Source organism: Stenella coeruleoalba (genome assembly GCF_951394435.1).
Source record: "Stenella coeruleoalba genome assembly, chromosome: 16".
NCBI lineage: Eukaryota > Metazoa > Chordata > Mammalia > Artiodactyla > Delphinidae > Stenella > Stenella coeruleoalba.
In genome coordinates this window covers 31,054,016-31,076,595 of record NC_137162.1, presented here as the reverse complement: position 1 = coordinate 31,076,595, position 22,580 = coordinate 31,054,016, and the positions used below count along the sequence as shown (strand labels likewise).

At 37.4% G+C, this 22,580-nt stretch overlaps 1 protein-coding gene across 1 annotated transcript in view; it reads right to left on the bottom strand.

Annotated features, from left to right (window-relative positions):
• The window catches only part of TM9SF3 (transmembrane 9 superfamily member 3), a 78,172-nt gene that overhangs the window by 5,470 nt on the left and 50,122 nt on the right, over positions 1 to 22,580 (bottom strand). The window contains exons 10-14 of the mRNA XM_079900915.1: positions 18,681 to 18,820; positions 15,818 to 15,886; positions 12,467 to 12,613; positions 11,886 to 11,969; positions 11,682 to 11,758 (exon numbers count right to left, since the gene is read on the bottom strand). Coding sequence (XP_079757041.1) covers positions 11,682 to 11,758; positions 11,886 to 11,969; positions 12,467 to 12,613; positions 15,818 to 15,886; positions 18,681 to 18,820 — 517 coding nt within the window. The remainder of the gene's footprint in view (positions 1 to 11,681; positions 11,759 to 11,885; positions 11,970 to 12,466; positions 12,614 to 15,817; positions 15,887 to 18,680; positions 18,821 to 22,580) is intronic.

The following is a 22,580-nucleotide window of genomic DNA, read 5'->3' as shown; positions in this document are numbered from 1 at the left end:
AAAGAATAATTTCAGAATGACAAAAATCTGTTAAATGAAAAAAACATGTTTTTTTAAAATTTAAGCATAGATTATTCTAGGTCATTAAAACAATATTAACATGTTCCCCAAACCATATGATACCTTATGGATAATTCAGTAAGAAGTGACTGGGGATTCTCTCAGGGAAGGACTGAGAACCACGACCAAGTGCCATTTGAAGCTCTAGAGAGGAGGCTTCTTTTTATTTTTTTTTTTTGCAGCACGCGGGCCTCTCACTGTTGTGGCCTCTCCCGTTGCGAAGCACAGGCTCCGGAAATGCAGGCCCAGTGGCCATGGCTCACAGGCCCAGCCGCTCCGCAGCATGTGGGATCTTCCCGGATCGGGGCACGAACCCATGTTCGATCGGCAGGCGGACTCTCAACCACTGCACCACCAGGGAAGCCCTGAGGCTTCTTTTTTTATGTTTAAATTGTAGAGGCTATGTGATTGGTAGAGAGGCAGGCATTTGAGGGCATGCATAAGAGAGACAGGTAAGTAGATCACGAGTTTTTGAATAATTAGCTTCAAATGGGACCCAAAACACCAGAGAACACGGGTGTTTTTGTCTGTTTTGTTAATTAAGTTTCTGCCTCCTGGGCCTCAAAAAGTACTTGGCACATGATAAGATACTCAATAAATATTTGTTGAATGAATGAATGACTGTATAGTTCTTTAGAGCAAGTAATAAGGGATCTTTAAAACAAGACAGTTGGTCATTCATATCATAGAGAAGATTCTCCACTGGATTTAGGAATTTACCATCTAAGCCCATTATTCAAAGTCTAAAAGTATATCTTCCATGAGTTAACGATACATACATATATGCCTAATTGTCCACCTTTGAACTGACTTTTATTTGCCCAACTGGTGTATGCAAGGAAAAAATAAGTCTCTTCTGCCTTTACGTATGTAAACTGTACCTCAAAGGAACCAAATGGCTGATAAAAGGAAGTTTCTCCTTAGAGAAGTATCCCAGCTAATAAATATAAAAGGAACAACAGAACAAGAATATTATAACCACTAACGACTTATTTGAGCTAGGCAATAATTATCAATGGCTGCTAACCTCACAGAGACAACCAGACATTAAGGGCCTCCTTATGAAAGTTCACAAACCACCTGCTAAGTATTCTTGGACAAGTATTAATATTCTTGAGTATGATTAAGTCTGTAGCTGTAACTACCACTTTACAGAAAATATGGGGGGGAAGAAGTACATAGAGAAGCATTAAATAACACCTTAGGGATATAATCAGCAAAATCCAGAGTGTGAAAAACTCTACAGGAATTAAAACAAACCAACCCAAACCCAAGTTTCTTAAATAATTGCAAGGGAAAAGAGAGCAAACTGGATCTTGATGCAAACAAACTGTATTAAAAGAGAAATGAGGATGTGTGGGGCAAATTTGAACACTAAGTGAATATTTGAGCATATTAATAAATTATACTTATATATTGAATATATACTGAAATAATTTTATATATTATATAACTGCATTCATCCATATTATAGTTATATAATAATTATAGTATATAAACACTGCACATTTTATACACACACACACTGAAATATTTACAGCTGAAATAACATGAGGTCCAAGATTCATGTCAGAAAAAAAGCGGGGTAAGGTGGGACTATAAATAAGACAAGATTGGCTACCAGTTGATAATTACTGATGTGTTAGGTGTGTTAGGTACATGGCGACTCACTACATATATATCACTGTTCCTCTTTTTGTATATATTTGAAAATTCCCCATTATTAAATATTGAAAATATTTTTAAAAACCCACCCAAACAAAGCAAACCTATTTTTGCAATGAATAGACATTTATTTTTTAATATGAAATAATTATACTACACTTGAAAACAGTGATAATTCACTTTGAAATAATTATATACAAGTCCTTACAAGGTAAGAGAAAATACCATTCAATTTTATAAAAATAAATCTGAATTCTTATAAAAATATCTATAAAATTTTAGGTAGAATCAAAAATTTAACTGGCGTAATACAACACTAGTCCAATAACCAAATCCAGTTTTCCAGACTTACAAAACCTTGTTCCATTTTGAGCAGAGGTACGCTTAAAAGCAAAACAGTGTCAACCTAGCGTATCATTTTTCCTAATCTTATGAGTATCTCAAGAATAAGCTTATAAAAATATGGCTTTATAAAAGGAAGATATTGAATATGCACTCTAGAAAAGTAAATGTCTTGGGAATAATACACTTTAAAACTTAATTTCCTTAAAACTAAAATGCTATGCTCAAAATATAAAGTCTACAACAATATCTAATTATTTCCCACCTTATAATTATTTTTCCTACATTAAAAAAAATCTAATATTTTTCTTTCAATTACTGACTGAAAAAGCATTTTTAGCAACATAACCTGATGCGTATGTATAACTTTTGTATGACATTTTAATCATTTTAATCATTTCCACTGTGAAATGTTTCCCCTCCCCGCGAAACACCAATTAACACTGAAGGCATACAAACCCTTTAAAGAATAAATGTTGGGACATTGCCAGAACAGCAGGGAACTGTAAATGTGCCAAGACTGTTAGGCAGTAAGATGAAATTTCAACAGGAAATGCGTTCAAAAACTTTAGCTAACTTAATTCCATTTTCTTTGTAAATGTCAAGATATTTACCTCTCCAGGTCTTCCTTAAATCATATTATAGAAAGATTCAAGAAAAAAGTAACCTTCTGCATAATCCCATGACTCCATACCTCATTGATTGCTGGTGATAATCAAGAAAGATTTCAGAGGAGGAACCAAGATGGCGGAGTAGAAGGACGTGTTCTCACTCCCTCTTGTGAGAACACCAGAATCACAACTAGCTGCTGGACAATCATCGACAGGAAGACACTGGAACTCACCAAAAAAGATACCCCACATCCAAAGACAAAGGAGAAGCCACAATGAGACAGTACGAGGGGTGCAATCACAGTAAAATCAAATCCCATAACTGCTGTGTGGGTGACTCACAAACTGGAGAACAATTATACCACAGAAGTCCACCTGCTGGAGTGAAGGTTCTGAGCCCCACATCAGGCTTCCCAACCTGGGGGTCCGGCAATGGTAGGCAGAATTCCTAGAGAATCAGACTGCGAAGCCTAGTGGGATTTGACAGCAGGACTTCCAACAGGACTGGGGGAAACAGAGACTCCACTCTTGGAGGGCACACACAAAGTACTGTGTGCACTGGGACCCAGGGGTAGGAGCAGTGACCCCAGGGGAGACTGAACCAGACCTACTTGCTAGTGTTGGAGGGTCTCCTGCAGAGGCGGTGGGTGGCTGTGGCTCACCGTGGGGAAAAGGAAACTGGCAGCAGAAGTTCTGGGAAGCGCTCCTTGGCGTGAGCCCTCCCAGAGTCTGTCATTAGCCCCACCAAAGAGCCCAGGTAGGCTCCAGTGCTGGGCTGCCTCAGGCCAAACAACCAACAGGGAGGGAACCCAGCCCCGCCCATCAACAGTCAAGCGGATTAAAGTTTTACTGAGCTCTGCCCACCAGAGCAACAGTCAGCTCTACCCACCACCAGTCCCTCCCAACAGGAAACTTACACAAACCTCTTAGATACCCTCATCCACCAGAAGGCAGACAGCAGAAGCAAGAAGAACTACAATCCTGCAGCCTGTGGAACAAAAACCACATTCACAGACAGACAAGATGAAAAGGCAGAGGTCTATGTACCAGATGAAGGAACAAGATAAAACCCCAGAAAAACAACTAAATTAAGTGGAGACAGGCAACCTTCCAGAAAAAGAATTCAGAATGATAGTGAAGATGATCCAGGACCTCGGAAAAAGAATGGAGGCAAAGATCGAGAAGATGCAAGAAATGTTAACAAAGACCTAGAAGAATTAAAGAACAAACGGAGATGAACAATACAATAACTGAAATGAAAACTACACTAGAAGGAATCAACAGCAGAATAACTGAGGCAGAAGAATGGATAAGTGACCCGGAACACAGAATGGTGGGATTCACTGCTGTGGAACAGAATAAAGAAAAAAGGATGAAAAGAAATGAAGACAGCCTAAGAGACCTCTGGGACAACATTAAACACAACAAAATTCGCATTATAGGGGTCCCAGAAGGAGAAGAGAGAGAGGAAGGACCAGAGAAAATATTTGAAGAGACTATAGTTGAAAATTCCCTAACATGGCAAAGAAAATAGCCACCCAAGTCCAGGAAGCGCCGAGAGTCCCATACAGGATAAACCCAAGCAGAAACATGCCAAGACACACAGTAATCAAACTGACAAAAATTAAAGACAAAGAAAAATTACTGAAAGCAACAAGGGAAAAATGACAAATAACATAAAAGGGAACTCCCATAAGGTTAACAGCTGATTTCTCAGCAGAAACTCTACAAGCCAGAAGGGAGTGGCATGATATACTTAAAGTGATGAAAGGGAAGAACCTACAACCAAGATGACTCTACCAGGCAGGATCTCATTCAGATTTGCTGGAGAAATCAAAAGTTTTACAGACAAGCAAAAGCTAAGAGAATTCAGCACCACCAAACCAGCTCTACAACAAATGCTAAAGGAACTTCTCTAAGTGGGAAACACAGGACAAGAAAAGGAACTACAAAAAACAAACCCAAAACAATTAAGAAAATGGTCACAGGAACATACATATTGATAATTACCTTAAATGTGAATGGGTTAAATGCTCCAACCAAAAGACACAGGCTTGCTGAATGGATACAAAAACAAGACCCAGGGCTTCCCTGGTGGCGCAGTGGTTGAGAGTCTCCCTGCTGATGCAGGGGACGCGGGTTCGTGCCCCGGTTCGGGAAGATCCCACATGCCGCGGAGTGGCGGGGCCCGTGAGCCATGGCCGCTGAGCCTGCACGTCCGGAGCCTGCGCTCCACAGCAGAAGAGACCACAACAGTGAGAGGCCCGCGTACCACAAAAAAAAACAAAAAACAAGACCCATATATATGCTGTCTACAAGAGACCCACTTCAGACCTAGGGACACATACAGACTGAAAGTGAGAGGATGGAAAAAGATACTCCATGCAAAAGGAAATGAAAAAAGGCTGGAGTAGCAATATTCATATGAGATAAAATAGACTTTAAAATAAAGAGTGTTATAAAAGACAAGGAAGGACACTACATAATGATCAAGGGATCAATCCAAGAAGAAGATATAACAATTATAAATATATATGCACCCAACATAGGAGCACCTCAATACATACGGCAACTGCTAACAGCTCTAAAAGAGGAAATCAACATTAACACAATAATACTGGGGGACTTTAACACCTCACTTACACCAATGGACGGATCATCCAAAGTGAAAATAAATAAGGAAACAGAAGCTTTAAATGACACAACAGACCAGATAGATTTAACTGATATTTATAGGACATTCCATCCAAAAACAGCAGATTACACTTTCTTCTCAAGTGCGCACGGAACACTCTCCAGGACAGATCACATCTTGGGTCACAAATCAAGCCTCAGTAAATTAAAGAAAATTGAAATCATATCAAGCATCTTTTCTGACCACAACTCTATGAGATTAGAAATGAATTACAGGGAAAAAAACGTAAAAAACACAAACACATGGAGGCTAAACAATACGTTACTAAATAACCAAGAGATCACTGAAGAAATCAAAGAGGAAATCAAAAAATACCTAGAGACAAATGACAGTGAAAACACGATGATCCAAAACCTATGGGATGCAGCAAAAGCAGTTCTAAGAGGGAAGTTGATAGCTATACAAGCCTACCTCAAGAAACAAGAAAAATCTCAAATAAACAATCTAACCTTACACCTAAAGGAACCAGAGAAAGAAGAACAACCAAAACCCAAAGTTAGTAGAAGGAAAGAAATCATAAAGATCAGAGCAGAAATAAATGAAATAGAAAAAAGAAAACAATAGCAAAGATCAATAAAACTAAAGGCTGGTTCTTTGAGAAGATAAACAAAATTGTTAAACCATTAGCCAGACTCATCAAGAAAAAGAGGGAGAGGACTCAAATCAGTAAAATTAGAAATAAAAAAGGAGAAGTTATGACACTGCAGAAATACAAAGCATTCTAAGAGACTACTACAACAAGCTCTATGCCAATAAAATGGACAACCTGGAAGAAATGGACAAATTCTTAGAGGGGTATAACCTTCCAAGACTGAACCAAGAAGAAATAGAAAATATGAACAGACCAATCACAAGTAATGAAATTGAAACTGTGATTAAAAATCTTCCAACAAACAAAAATCCAGGACCAGATGGCTTCACAGGTGAATTCTATCAAACATTTAGAGAAGAGCTAACACCCATCCTTCTCAAACTCTTCCAAAAAATTGCAGAGGAAGGAACACTCCCAAACTCATTCTAATGAGGCCACCATCACCCTGATACCAAAACCAGACAAAGATACTACAAAAAAAAAAAAAATTACAGACCAATATCACTGATGAATATAGATGCAAAAATCCTCAACAAAATACTAGCAAACAGAATCCAACCACAAATTAAAAGGATCATACACCATGATCAAGTGGGATTTATCCCAGGGATGCAAGGATTCTTCAATATATGCAAATCAATCAATGTAATACACCATATTAACAAATTGAAGAAAAAAAACCATATGATCATCTCAATAGATGCAGAAAAAGCTTTTGACAAAATTCAACACCCATTTATGATAAAAACTCTCCAGAAAGTGGGCAGAGAGGCAACCTACCTCAACATAATAAAGGCCATATACGACAAACCCACAGCAAACATCATTCTCAATGGTGAAAAACTGAAAGCATTTCCTCTAAGATCAGGAAGAAGACAAGGAAGTCCACTCTCACCACTATTATTCAACACAGTTTTGGAAGTCCTAGCCATGGCAATCAGAGAAGAAAAAGAAATAAAAGGAATACAAATTGGAAAAGAAGAAGTAAAACTGTCACTGTCTGCAGATGACATGATAATATACATAGAGAATCCTAAAAATGCTACCAGAAAACTACTAGAGCTAATCAATGAATTTGGTAAAGTTGCAGGATACAAAATTAATGCACAGAAATCTCTTGCATTCCTATACACTAGTGATGAAAAATGTGAAATAGAAATTAAGGAAACACTCCCATTTACCACTGCAACAAAAAGAATAAAATACCTAGGAATAAACCTACCTAGGGAGACAAAAGACCTGTATGCAGAAAACTAGAAGACACTGATGAAAGAAATTAAAGATGATACAAACAGATGGAGAGATATACTTACCATGTTCTTGGATTGGAAGAATCAATACTGTGAAAATGACTATACTACCCAAAGCAATCTACAGATTCAATGCAATCCTTAACAAATTACCAATGGTATTTTTTACGGAACTAAAACAAAAATTCTTGAAATTTGTATGGAGACACAAAAGACCCTGAAGAGCCAAAGCAGTCTTGAGGGGAAAAAAACGGAGCTGGAGGAATCAGACTCCCTGCTTCAGACTATACTACAAAGCTACAGTAATCAAGACAATATGGTACTGGCACAAAAACAGAAACATAGATCAATGGAACAAGGGAGAAAGCCCAGAGATAAACCCACGCACCTATGGTCAACTAATCTATGACAAAGGAGGTAAGGATATACAATGGAGAAAAGATAGTCTCTTCAATAAGTGGTGCTGGGAAAACTGGACAGCTACATGTAAAAGAATGAAATTAGAACACTCCCTAACACCATACACAAAAATAAACTCAAAATGGATTCGAGACCTAAATGTAAGACCAGACATTATAAAACTCTTAGAGGAAAACATAGGAAGAACACTCTTTGACATAAATCAGAGCAAGATCTTTTTTGATTCACCTCCTAGAGTAATGGAAATAAAAACAAAAATAAACAAATGGGACCTAAAGAAATTTAAAAGCTTTTGTACAGCAAAGGAAACCATAAACAAGACGAAAAGAGAACCCTCAGAATGGGAGAAAATATTTGCAAACGAATCAACGGACAAAGGATTAATCTCCAAAATACATAAACGGCTCAATTAGCTCAATATTAAGGAAACAAACAACCCAATCCAAAAATGGGCAGAAGACCGAAATAGACATTTCTCCAAAGAAGGCATACAGATGGCCAAGAAGCACATGAAAAGCTGCTCAACATCACTAATTATTAGAGAAATGCAAATCAAAACTACAATGAGGTATCACCTCACACCAGTTAGAATAGGCATCATCAGAAAATCTACAAACAACAAATGCTGGAGAGGGTGTGGAGAAAAGGGAACCCTCTTGCAATGGTGGTGGGAATGTAAATTGATACAGCCACTATGGAGAACAGTATGGAGGTTCCTTAAAAAACTAAAAATAGAATTACCATATGATCCAGCAATCCCACTACTGGGCATACACCCAGAGAAAACCATAATTCAAAAAGTCACATGCACCTCAATGTTCATTGCAGCACTATTTACAATAGCCAGGTCATGGAAGCAACCTAAATGCCCATCAACAGATGCATAGATAAAGAGGTTGTGGTACATATATACAATGGAGTATTACTCAGCCATAAAAGGGAACCAAACTGAGTCATTTTTGGAGACGTGGATGGATCTAGAGACTGTCATACAGAGTGAAGTCAGAAAGAGAAAAACTTATATCGTATATTAATGCACATATGTGGAATCTAGAAAAATGGGACAGATGAACCAGTGTGTAGGGCAAAAGTTGAGACATAGATGTAGAGAACAAATGTATGGACACCAAGGGGGGAAAGGCGCGGGGGGGGTGGGGATGGTAGTGTGCTGAATTGGGCTATTGGGATTGACATGTATACACTGATGTGTATAAAATTGATGACTAATAAGAACCTGCTGTATAAAAAAAATAAAATTAAATTAGAAAATTAAAAAAAACTGGAAGATCTCATTAAATAACGAGGAGTTCAGGGAACAATATTCTGAAGGAAGGATGGCCAATAATACTAAATGAAATTTTTGATTGCCAAGGTATACACAGGATGTTCGCATATAACACAAATCCAGACTTAGCCTTCAGTTCCTATTCAACTTTCTCTCAAATTTGATTAACTAATTATTACAAGGAAAGGTTATCACAGCGGCTATAAATAAAATGTGTAACTATAATATAGAGAACTGTCTTCCCTTATAGCTGGTGAAATTAGTTTTACTACTTTACAGTCAGTGTCATTTGTTTATGTGTGTACACAGTGGTCACATACATGGTATATACGAACAGATTCTTTTTTTCTTAACTTTTATTTTATATTGGAGTATAGTTGATTTACAATGTTGTGCTAGTTTCAGTAGTACAGCAAAGTGATTTAGTTATACATATACATATATCTATTCTTTTGCAGATTCTTTTCCCATAAAGGTTATTACAGAGTACTGAGTAGAGTTCCCTGTGCTATATACAGTAGGTCCTTGTTGATTATTTTATATCTAGTAGTGTGTATATGTTAATCCCAACCTCCTAATTTATCCCTCCCCTCCATCTCTTTCCCCTTTGGTAACCGTAAGTTTGTTTTCTAAATCTGTGAGTCTGTTTCTGTTTTGTAAATAAGTTCATTTGTATCATTTTTTAGATTCCACATGTAAGTGATATTATATGATACTTTTCTTTCTCTGTCTGACTTACTTCACCTTGTATGATAATCTCTAGGTCCATCCATGTTGCTGCAAAAGGCATTATTTCACTCTTTTTTATGGCTGAGTATAGATTCTTTTTTTTAATTATCATGTAATATTATATTAGTTTAAGGTGGACATCATAATGATTTGATATATGTATGTATGGCAAAATGATCACTCAATAAATTTAGTTAACATCCATTACCTTACATAGTTTCAAAGGTTTTTTTCTTGTGATAAGAACTTTTAAGACCACTCTCTTAACAGCTTACAAATGTAAAACACAATATTCTTAAATCTAATCACCTTACTGTACATTACATCCCCAGAAGTTATTCATCTTATAATTGGAAGTTTGGACCTTTTGACCACCTTCATCTCTGGCAACTACCATTCTGCAGAACAGATTCCTCTGATGAAAGAAGAAAGCAACCTTGGTACCCTAAAGAGGTCCACAAATGTCATACCAGGACCCAGGTTTTAACAAGATAATTCTGTTTTCCTTATTCTATTGCCCATCCTATAGCTAAAGGCAGAATTACCAAAAAAAAAAAAAAAAAAAAGTGTGTGTGGGGGATAGTTCTGAATTATACACTATCTGGAAACGTCTCCAGAGTGATTATTCATTAAGCCTTACATCATTCCTATGAGGTAACTAGGGAATTAGCTTCATTTATTGGGTAAAAACCTGAACCAGAAAAAAAGTGAGCTGCTTGTACATTTTCCCTTAAGATACCTCTGCCAGGACTCAGTGTCATGAAATTGCTCTGAGGTGAAAACACATGGTGTAGAAACCCAAAGAATCTACAGAAACAAAGACACAACCCCAGAAGAGAAGGACAGCCCAAGACGCTTGGCCCTCCTCAACCCCGTAACAGCAGCAGCTGGCACCCACTGAGCATCTGCCATCCACCTGATGCTTACCCACAGTCAATCACTGACTCCTCAGCACAACCCTGCAAGGTAGGTATTACTACTGTTTTGCAAATGAGAATGTTGAGGAAGAAAGGTTAAATAATTTGGCCACAGTAACAGGGCTATTAAGTAGGGGCAATACGATTCACAACCAGGACTAATTGGTCCCCCAAAGTCTAGCTCTTCCCAGAAATTCTCCACCATGTCTCCCATGTAACTGGCTATCTCTTAACACCTAATAACAGACCTGCATTACACTTGGTGCTTTACACACATGACACTATCACAAATAACTACTCTGAAAGCTATGCCCATTTTATAGATTAGAAAATGAGATTTAGAAAGGTTGATACGCCTTCCCATGGCCACAAAAAACAGTGAGTGGCAGCATGGAGATTTAATCCAGGTCTCTCAGGCTTTTCAGTCCATGTCTTTCCCATTTTTCATGCTTCTTCCAAAAGTTCTTTCTTTGTTTTCTAGTTATTTCACACATACTAGAGACTCTATCATTGGTGATAACTATCACGTCTTCCATTTAAGGGAAGATTGTGATAGACCTATGAAACAGTGGTATTATCCTCATTTTACAGAGGCTTGGAGAGCTTAGGGAACTGGATCAAGGTATAGAACCACAGATGGCACAGCCAGAACTTAAGCCCAGTCTACAGACACCCAAGCGTGTACTGGTAACCAGTCAACTGTGCTGCCTCCTGGACACTGCTACCTCCATGAACGGTGGAACAGAAACTTCCAAACAAAAATCATTCAGCCAAACCTTAACCTGTTTACATAATAATCTTTTCCAAAGAATCTAAACTAAACAAACAAACAAAAACAACAATTCTAAACATGAATAAGAAACTAATTGCGGTATGGAAAATAAAAATAGTGCTATACAGAATTACTAAAAACAGGAAAGTAAAAAAGAAATCAATGAGGTAATAAATTAGATTTTGAGGAATAGTCAAAAGAACTGAAATCAGATGCTTGAGTTTATTTTGGTATTCCTGATCAAACAACAGAAAGTAGTTTCTTAATTTCCAATTACTGTATTTTTCTGATTCAGAAACACTCAAAGATTTACTCATGATGTTCCAGGAAGTTCAGAACTTACCACACATTATCCCTAAGGCTGTGCTAAATACCGCCATATATCCAAAGTAAAATGATGTCTGAAATAAGCCATACATCCTGAAATAAAACCAAAAAATTATATATAGTATATCCATTTTTACTTTAGACATAAGGCCTAAATTCTAGTATTTAAAATGACAAACTTAGCTTCTAAAATACAAAATGAAAAAATGTCTCCACTTACTTTGTTTTGAAAAAATAGTAGTAAAAGGAATACATGTAAACATAAATTGCAGTTGATGCAGCAGAGAGAAAACTTGTCCATTGCCTGAGGAAAAAAAGTAACCCTTTTGAATGGATGGCACTGAAAGATTTTAAAGCAAAGACTTTTATAAAAATATCCTTTAAGATTCTGTATATTTAAAAACAAATGCATGTACAAATGTACAATGGCATTTAAATATATCAACGAGGAGAAAGCCTAAGAATTGGAAGGAGAGATCCTAAATTTTGTCAAAATTTGATAAAAAATTTTATCAAATTTTACTATTATAAATGACCCTAAATAAACCATTTCCTTTTTCAGACCTGTCTCCTAGTGTTTAAACTAATGACCCTCATTAATACCAACAAAATTTTTTTTGACTGATATTATTTTTCCTCTAAAATCGTCAACATTTTTATAATTGAAAAAAAAAATCCCTATACTATCTTAAGGAGGAAAATTTCTATACAGATCTTTTACTCCACTTGATACACTTCAAATGGAATCTTATTTTAAAATATTATGGTCCCCAGAGGTTCTTCCCAGAAATATGTACTCACCACCTATAATCCTCTGCATTTAGTAGAAAGTATGTGCACACGATGGTCACACAGACGGTCACAATGCACAGGATGACCAGCACCAGCATCATGAAGCCATAGACATAATAGATCTTATACGCCCAGAAAGATGTGAAGATGAAATACCTAAATACAACACAACGAAGACACAGTTTTCTAGTCTTTATTCATGTAGCTCACACTGCTCTTGCTAAATCTCACTTGCATCTTAGTTCTCACTTTTTTCTCACTTAAATCTCAATATTTTTCTTTCAAGTAACTTCCAACAGTTTCCCTTACCCCCTTTTCATTAAGTCATTTAAAATTCTCTCAAAAATATTTTCTTAGATAATCTTTCAAGAACAGACTCATTAGTAGGGTAGTGTATCCATCTCTAAGCAAACTAAATAAATTAGAAACTTAAGGAGTATACTGTGGAAATGAAAATAGCTAAAAATTGTTATTTTTTAAATAAAGTCAATTTCCTTGTTCTTTCATTTTTTTCTAGATACGACACTTTACAAACAATGTATTTTATATTTTATAAAACACCCTATTAAATTAAAAAAAGGTTTGATATAGTAATAATGTATAAAATTAGGAAAATAAAAATAATTAGGAAAAGAAAGCCTATGGAAGCTTCATGCCATTTTCACAGTACCACAAAAGAAAGGGCATTAAGATTTTATACCAAAAAGAGACCCTTTACTCTAATTCCATTACACAAACCATAGTTAAACAAAAAGCGTTTTTTTTTTTTTTTTTTTTGCGGGACGCGGGCCTCTCACTGCTGTGGCCTCTCCCGCTGCGGAGCACAGGCTCTGGACGCGCAGGCCCAGCGGCCACAGCTCACGGGCCCAGCTGCTCCGCAGCATGTGGGATCTTCCCGGACCGGGGCACGAGCCCGTGTCCCCTGCATTGGCAGGTGGACTCTCAACCACTGCGCCACCAGGGAAGCCCCAAAAAGGGTTTTTTAGCCTCTTTTCTTTTTCTTGTTCCCTTCTACTTGTTAGTTACCTTATTCATCACCAATTCTTTCAACAGATATTTACAGAGGCCCTATACATATCAGAGAAGCAGTGAGAACAGAATTGAAGACAAAGTCTTTACTCTGAAGGAGATTAGTTCAGTGGGAACTAGTAAAGGGGCAATCATGACACACAAGTGCTTCTCCAATGCACCTAACAGGGGCAACTTACTGGTTTGGCTGGGTGGGGCTCTGGGGGTAGGGAAGGGTGGTGAGAAGAATCAGATAAGGCATGGTGGGTGGGGAGCTAGAAGAATATTCCATGCATTGGAACAGCAAAGGCAAAGGCTCACAAAGGAATTCACTGTATTTAGAAAGACTCAAAGTAATTCAGTATGGCTAGAACTTCAAATGAACTGTGAGAGATAAGAGATGAGGCTGGAGAAGAGAACAGGGCCAGATTCTATATTATGAAGGTCTTTATTGACTATGTGATGGGGTTTGGACCTTACCTCAATGAAAATGAGAAGTCTTTAGCAAATAAGTGACATGATCAGACTGATACCTTAAAAAGACCACTGTGGCTACCAAGAGGAGAACAGGTGTGAGGGTGGTCAAAGCGGAGAAGTTAAAGATACAGCAGAGTGGCTACCAAACAGAACAGAGTACCCGAGAAAACAGGAAGAGATGTGATCCACAAGGTAGTATGGACAGGGTAGGAAGGAAAAAATAGTGGCAAGTCAAATCAGGGTGAGGACACAAGTCAGAAAGTACAAAAGAATTTCTCGAACTGGTTTTTATTAAACCATGAGCTAGAGTGACGTGCTCTCCAATCCCTCTAAGGTGCCGACTAATACCCACAGCTGGCAGGTGACCCCCAGGAGTGGCCCAAATCTATGTCAGTTGTCCTTATTCGTGTAATTAGACAATTTAAATGTCACATAAAGAAATAAACATGATAGCTAAAAGAATTATGATTTCTATGAAAATTATGTTGAATACTTTGGGAAAATTCAATAAGGTGAGCCACTAAAAACAAGTGATAAAACTGGGTGTGGGGGAGACAACTATAAAAGACTGGGGGACAAATGTACAAATCTAGAAGGATTCTGCACTTAGGATACTTCAGACAGGTCTTTACATTCCTGCTCCACTTTAAAAAGTTTGGAAAATACAGAAGATGCATTATGAATTTCAAAGGTAAAAATGATGGAAACGTCAACTAGGTAAAAAGGCAAGACCTTGGCTCTCTATATTTTTTTAAAATCAGTGAAAGATGTACCTTTAGTTGTTTTAAGTGAAAATAAAATGTTATGTATGTATCTTTTTTTAATAATTCCCTTACATGAGCCAACTTTTTCAATTAACCAACTGTCAGATTCAATCACACCTCTTAAGGAGGCATCCACTGTACAGGAGAGAATCAGCACTGGGGCGTCTGGAAACGTGTAAGGAAATTTTGAGTAGTCACAATGACTGGCATTTCATGGGCAGGATCCAGAGGTGTATGACTGCAGTTCTTGAAAAAGTCCCATACAAAGAACTGTCTCTTCTAAGATGCCAGAGCATTCCCATCAAGGAACATTGGAACACAGGCTGAGAAAAGAAATGCTTATATTTTGCAGTGGGGACCAAGGATGCAGATATGAAGCATGGTAACTGGGCACAAGATGGCATATCTCCCCCCCGAAACACATACATAATTCCCAGCACTCCTGTGGGCCTTGATGGAAGAAGACTAGGAACGAATGTGTATCCAAAGATGTCAGGATCTTGACTAACTGGTAGGTAATGGTTTACCTAGTTCCCTGGACCCTTAGAAATATTTTAAAAATAAAAATCAGTAATTTCTTATATCATGTAGCTGATCAAAGGCTGGTCTGACATGCATGCATTCTCTAGCATGCATGCTTTGATTTCTAAGATCTCCTGTTTGGTGAGAAAGGTCTAGAACACAATACAAAAACAGTATAAGCTTCACCTGAGTATTTGAGAACAAAGCAGAAAACCACTTTTTTTTTGCGGTACGCGGGCCTCTCCCTGTTGCGGCCTCTCCCTGTGTTGCGGAGCACAGGCTCCGGACACGCAGGCTCAGCGGCCATGGCTCACGGGCCCAGCCGCTCTGCGGCATGTGGGATCTTCCCGGACCAGGGCACGAACCTGTGTCCCCTGCATCGGCAGGCGGACTCTCAACCACTGCGCCACCAGGGAAGCCCGAAAACCACCTTTTGACAGACTACATAGACCCCCTTCTAGAAGCATGGACTTAACAAACTAACTCTGTTAGATGCACGCCCATCTGATGATTCTATACCTATCCTAACTCCTAAATTTTCTTATTACAATGAAATCCCCCAAAACATAAATACATTGCCAAAACTTACATTTCAATAAAGATTGAGCCAAAAGGTAAAATTCCTCCCAGGCAAACAATAACTGCAGGCTCCATGAACCTGGAAAATATTAAAATTAACAGTAAACTTCTAGTATGATTTCCACATTATATTATATAAACCCTGATAACAGAAATCAGATGCTTGGTACTTAAAAATAACCTAAGGATAGAAACAAACCAATAAACAGAAAAACAAAAATTCAAAGAGGCACAATACTGAGAGGGGACTTCAAATTAGCCATAGGTTATAGTCAAAATTCTTTTTGGCATTAAAGGCCGAGATAAGAACTTGTGGAACACAAATACTTGCTTACTGGCAGAACTCAAGAAAAACTATGAGTATTTGCTCCTGTTCTATACTTTTCAGTAACTTCTAAAAATTTTCGTCATTTACCTTACAGAAAGCCATAGGGAAAGAAAAGTCTTGAGACCCCCCTGCATCTGAAATAATGTTTCCCAAATTGTGGCCTTGCCAATCTCTTTGCTCATGCTTTCCTTGGTTCAGTAACTTGTTCTCCTATGAATCACACAATTAAGGTATTATGGGTTCTGAGTTATAAAAGGAGTCAAAGAATGAATAAAAAATAAAATTCAAACCTCATTCATTCACTCAACAAACATTTACTGATTGCAATCGGTAATTCTCCACCTGCAATGCCTTCCCTTGTCTCACAGTTCTCTCCTGCGAGCACTGACTCAAGTGTTCGCCCCATAAAGCCTTTCTCGGGTCTCCCAAGAAGAGGTGGGTTCTTCCACTGTCTCTTGAACGTAACTCCATGGCAGCACTTACCACACTATACTGTACTGTCTAATTAAATACCTCACTAGATTATAAACCCTGGCATGCAGAAGCTATTCATCTAGGTATTCCCAGTGTCCAGCACAGTATGTGGCACATAAAAGATAGCAAACTACTATTTCTGAAATGAACTACAAAACTGAGAAGAAAATGAGTTTGAGAGCCGAAAAAAAAAATTTTAAAGTCTAGTCTTCTTTCCTCCTTTTATAGAAAGCCAAGATCCACAGAGGTTAAAAATGACATGCCCGTCAGATCTAGTATTCAGATTTTGGTTCCCATACAACTATATAAAGAAAATGAAGAGACACGCAAGCCTTCCTACACCTAAATGTGACCCATGGTTATTAGCAACGTCACGTGTTGCTCCTTCCTCTCCTTCACCAGCCCTAGTGACCCAGAGGAACTTCTGTGATTTCTATGCTTTTCCTTTAACCTTATCCTCCCCAGTAATGGCTAAAGGAACAAACATTAGGGTATCAATGAGCCTTAACAGTCTAATCTTGATTTGAAGATAAAACTGACTTTAAAAAACAGACTACAAAAGTTCTCATAAGCACCAATCCTAGAGAAAAAGAACATGGACAATTCCTAGGACTAGAACAGATCATTCTCCTTTACACTACGGGGCTATTTTATTCAGCCTCCACTTCTGCAAATGTCTACATACCTCCAAGTCTACAAAAGACTATATAAGTACTTAAACATAAGTTATACTTACAATATAGCAAAATATCTAGGAATGGAGGCTTTTCAATATATATCCCTTATTATGACTATGTAGTCTACCGTATAGCTATTCTTATGAGATGGGGAATAAAACAAATGTACAGTAAGACTGTTCTATTTATGTCTGCAAGTAAGAATTAGGAAAATAAAGGATGCAGAATAGCATAAATCAGCACTAAAACGTTCAATTTACTAATTTTATTATTATTATTTTTTCTTTTTTTTTTTTGGCTGCTCCATGCAGCACATGGGATCTTAGTTCCCTCACTAGGGATCGAACCCGCACCCCTTGCAGTGGAAGGGTGGAGTCTTAACCACTGGACTGCTGGGGAAGTCCTCAATTTACTAATCTTAAAAAGCAAAACATATAATGAGTTCACATTTTGTTCAAATTTGAATTATGAAAATTAGAAATATAAACGTATTAGTAACATCTCATTTTATGTCCAAAAGTTGAAAAAATACAAACCATCTCAAGTTAAAAATCCATCAAGAATCACTATTTCAAAGCTGAATGGTCAAATGAACTATATGCTTACACTATTGCAATAGAAGAATCGCTTTAGCTGTTAAACAGAAATACCTGTCATCCTTTGTCAGGATTAAATCTTGAATTATGGGAGATCCTCAAAAATACATTTTGTGCATAAAATGTGAAAAATGTATTTGAGAGATTCTATACTATCCCAGAAGTGAAGGTAAAGAACATAGGTCGGTAAGTTATAATTGGTCTCACTACTAATTCCTCTCTCATTTGATACAAAATCTATGGCTATAAGTCAATGTTGTTTCAAATAATAAAATATCTGGAAAGGAAAGTGAAATTAGAAGTCAGGGGTTAGCAATCTTTTTCTGTAAAGGTTCAGACAGTAAGTATTTCAGGTTCAGGTTTTGCAGGTGATATGGTCTCTGTCGTAACTACTCAACTTTGATGCCACCCTGTAAAAGCAGTCACAGACAATATGTCAACAGGCATGGCTATATTCCAACAAAATTTTATTTATAAAAACAGGCAGCAGGTCAAATCTGGTTTATAGACTGCAGTTATACAACAGCTGCCGCTTTAGGTCCCACCCACCTCTGTGCACTAGTGTACTTACCAAAGCATTTGATTTCTCTGTATATGGCACCAATATTCAAAAAAGTGAAATAAGCATATCATTTATTACTACTCCTAGCAATATAAATTGAAGGAAAAAGTAAAAAGACAAATTCTTAAGTTTAAACTTATAAATACATGCCAATTCTAAAAATTATGTATACATAATAGCCTTAGGAATTTATATATTGTGAGAAGCAATCACATAAAATTTAGCATTCTCTTTACCATTTTTTCTCCGGTATGGGACGAGGCACGGCATTGACACGACACGGAAAGTTCGGTTGACCTGACAGATTTCGGCCAAGTATTGTACCAACAAGATTTAGAGGAAGGATAACAAAAAAACAGATGCAACACACGGCCACCTGTAAATTAAATTAAAATATGTGTGATTACTCAGAGAACAATAACACTAATAAAAACAAGTAAAAACGACACTTAAAAATTTAAATACAATTCGATCACAAGAGAAAATGTTTAAGTTCAATATGGGTTAAAATTGTGCAGAATATATACTAATGGCAATAGGAAAAGAATGTGCTTTCGAATATTAGAATTAAACTAAATACAAGTTGAACTGTTTCCTATCTACTGTAGTTCCCAATTTTTCCTATTCTTCCATACTGTCCCTACTACAATCCTTTTTTCCTCTCCTTTCACTTTCAGCTGTCATGCTTTTAACATATCCTTTATCTTTTATCATTATAACCAACTTATTTACTTGCCTACACTTCACTGAGCTCCTAATATGCACAAGGACCTTTATACATGTTATTTTTCTACTTTACAGATGAAGAAAATGAGACTTGAGAGAGGCTAAGTAACTTCCCATGATCACACAATTAGTAGGTGGCCGAACTAAGATTTCAATTCAGATCTGCCTGTCTCAATCTGTCTGCTCATTTCTATTCTACAATGCCTTAGGATCTTAAAAATAGAAGAATATCACTATTTATGTACATATGTGTATTACTAAAATAATGAGTATTTTTCTGCCAATTAGTAATTCAAAGTCTAAAGTTACAGGGAAGACCACACAGAGATTCTAGAACCAAAGTGGTTAGTTAATAAATAAATTTATTTTTGTGATTTTTTTTCTTTATATAAATCTGTACACTCAAGGAGACACACTCAAGCTCTTTTCCAGCCAGCATCTGGTTAGGATTATTTCACTCTGAACTTCTAAAACTGGAATAGGACTAAATCACCTCTAAGATCTCTTTCAATTATACATTTTGGGGTTCTAGTAAATCAAAAGTAAAAGTGAGATGCAGCTCAATATTAAAGAAATAAACAACCTAATCCAAACATGGGCAGAAGACCTTAACAGACATTTCTACAAAGAAGACATACAGATGGCCAAGAAGCACATGAAAAGCTGCTCAACATCACGAATTATTAGAGAAATGCAAATCAAAACTACAGTGAGGTATCACCTCACACCCGTTAGAATGGGCATCATCAGAAAATCTACAAACAACAAATGTTGGAGAGGGTGTGGAGAAAAGGGAACCCTATTGCACTGTTGGTGGGAATGTAAATTGACACAGCCACTAAGGAGAACAGTATGGAGGTTCCTTAAAAAACTAAAAACAGAATTACCATATGATCCAGCAATCCCACTACTGGGCAAATACCCAGAGAAAACCATAATTCAAAAAAGACACATGCACCCCAATGTTCATTGCAGCACTATTTACAATAGCCAGGTCATGGAAGCAACCTAAATGCTCATCGACAGACGAATGGATAAAGAAGTTGTGGTACAGGGACTTCCCTGGTGGCGCAGTGGTTAAGAATCCGCCTGCCAATGCAGGGGACACGGGTTCGAGCCCTGGTCTGGGAAGATCCCACATGCCGTGGAGCAACTAAGCCCGTGAGCCACAACTACTGAGCCTGCGCTCTAGAGCCCACGAGCCACAACTACTGAGCCCATATGCTGCAACTACTGAAGCCCATGTGCCTAGAGCCAGTGCTCCGCAACAAGAGAAGCCACCACAATGAGAAGCCCATGCACTGCAACAAAGAGTAGCCTCCTCTCACCACAACTAGAGAAAGCCCGTGCACAGCAACAAAGACCCAACGCAGCCAAAAATAAATATAAAATAAATTAATTTAAAAAATGTTGTCATACATATATGCAATGGAATATTACTCAGCCCTAAAAAGGAATGAAATTGAGTCATTTGTGGAGATGTGGATGGATCTAGAGACTGTCATACAGAGCAAAGTAAGTCAGAAAGAGAAAAACAAATATCGTATATTAACACATATATGTGGAACCTAGAAAAATGGTATAGATGAACCGGTTTCCAGGGCAGAAGTTGAGACATAGATGTAGAGAACAAATGTATGGACACCAAGGGAGGAAAGCCACAGGGAGGGTGGAGATGGTGGTGTGCTGAACTGGGCGATTGGGATTGACACGTATACAACTGATGTGTTTAAAATTGATGACTAATAAGAACATGCTGTATATAAAAAAAATTAAATTAAATTTTAAAAAAACTCAATAAAATGTACCTTGATGGGAAAAAAAAGTAAAAGTGAGAGAAAAGCTGAATGAAAACTGTGAAGAAACTGACTGAGAGAAATGAAGGTGTGGGGTAGAAAATTCACAGTGATCACATGAGAAGGAAAGAATCTATTTTGAAGTAACATTGTGAAAACTCTGCATCTTCATTATATCCTTATGTGTGCTTGTGTGTGTTAAACAAGCCAAGGAGTATTATCATCTTCCTTTCAGGTAAAACTTGTATAAATGTATGAGAGTTAAGAGAGTTCTGAAATTCCATTTTAAAGCTCAGACTTAGGAAGGCAAATCATTGCTGTCTCAGTTTAGACCTGTTAATAATATGAATTTCTGGGCTTCCCTGGTGGCACAGTGGTTGACAGTCCGTCTGCCAATGCAGGGGACACGGGTTCGTGCCCCGGTCTGGGAGGATCCCGCGTGCCGCAGAGTAGCTGGGCCCATAAGCCATGGCCGCTGAGCCTGTGCGTCAGGAGCCTGTGCTCCGCAACACGAGAGGCCACAACAGTGAGAGGCCCGTGTACCGCAAAAAAAAAATAATAATAAATAAATAAAAAATAAAAAAATATGAATTTTTGCCCATATAAATAACAAGAATATGTGAAACATAAAAAATAAGCAGACATTTTAAAGATATTTTAAATACTACGATATATTGTGAATTATACATACCTCATATTTGGGGGGTGAATTCTGTCTCAATTTTTGTTATTCATTGTTGATTGCTTTTTAAATTATTATTTTGCTATCATTAAGCATATAAAACTCATAAATATTAACACACTGTGATAGAGACCTATGTATTTTCCCCTTAATTTACCAGAATTCTAATTTCAGATAAGGACTGAAGAGAAGCTGGAGAAAACATTCCTATGTGGAATGACAATGGTCTAGCAGAGTGGTCTTCAAACTGTTCCACAGAACCTCAGGTCCTGCTGAAGAGTTTCAGGAATTCCACAAGCATTTGATTTGAATATCCTTTTGAAAATAGTTTTTTTTAAACAATATTTTTAAGTGTAATAAAAATATACACACTCAAATTAGTTCTATATCAAATATTAATAACTGGAGATACCACAATCATGTTAACTCATTTTCATGCAAACCTCAGAATAAAGTTTCTCCTGCCATCTCTGTGTATATATTTGGACTCCTAGTAAACGTGTCATTGATTAGGAAGGCTTGTAATGCTACACTGGTCTTTTGTTCTCCCTCCCCATCCTCCACCCCGACCCAATTCAGGCCTGCACATACTTGCTCACTAAAAGCTTTACAAGCAAATGCACTACAGCACATGCATGTCACAAGCAATTAAGTGGCAGGTGAAATGAGGGCATATCTTGCCTTGTGTGCTTAATCAAAGCATAACAGCAGTCATCAAAGGAACCTATAAACGGTCTCATCAAGACAATATCAACTGTTTAGCATTTAATTTTTTCCCCTTTTCCTGACTTTTTAATACATGATAAAAAATGTGAGCAGTTTGTTAGAAACTGTTAGTGACTGAACTGTGAAACCAATTTCCTACTCCTTTATGTCCAAGTTCTAGATGACTTTACTTGAAAAATACTCTGAGACTGCAAGGCAAGCTATTA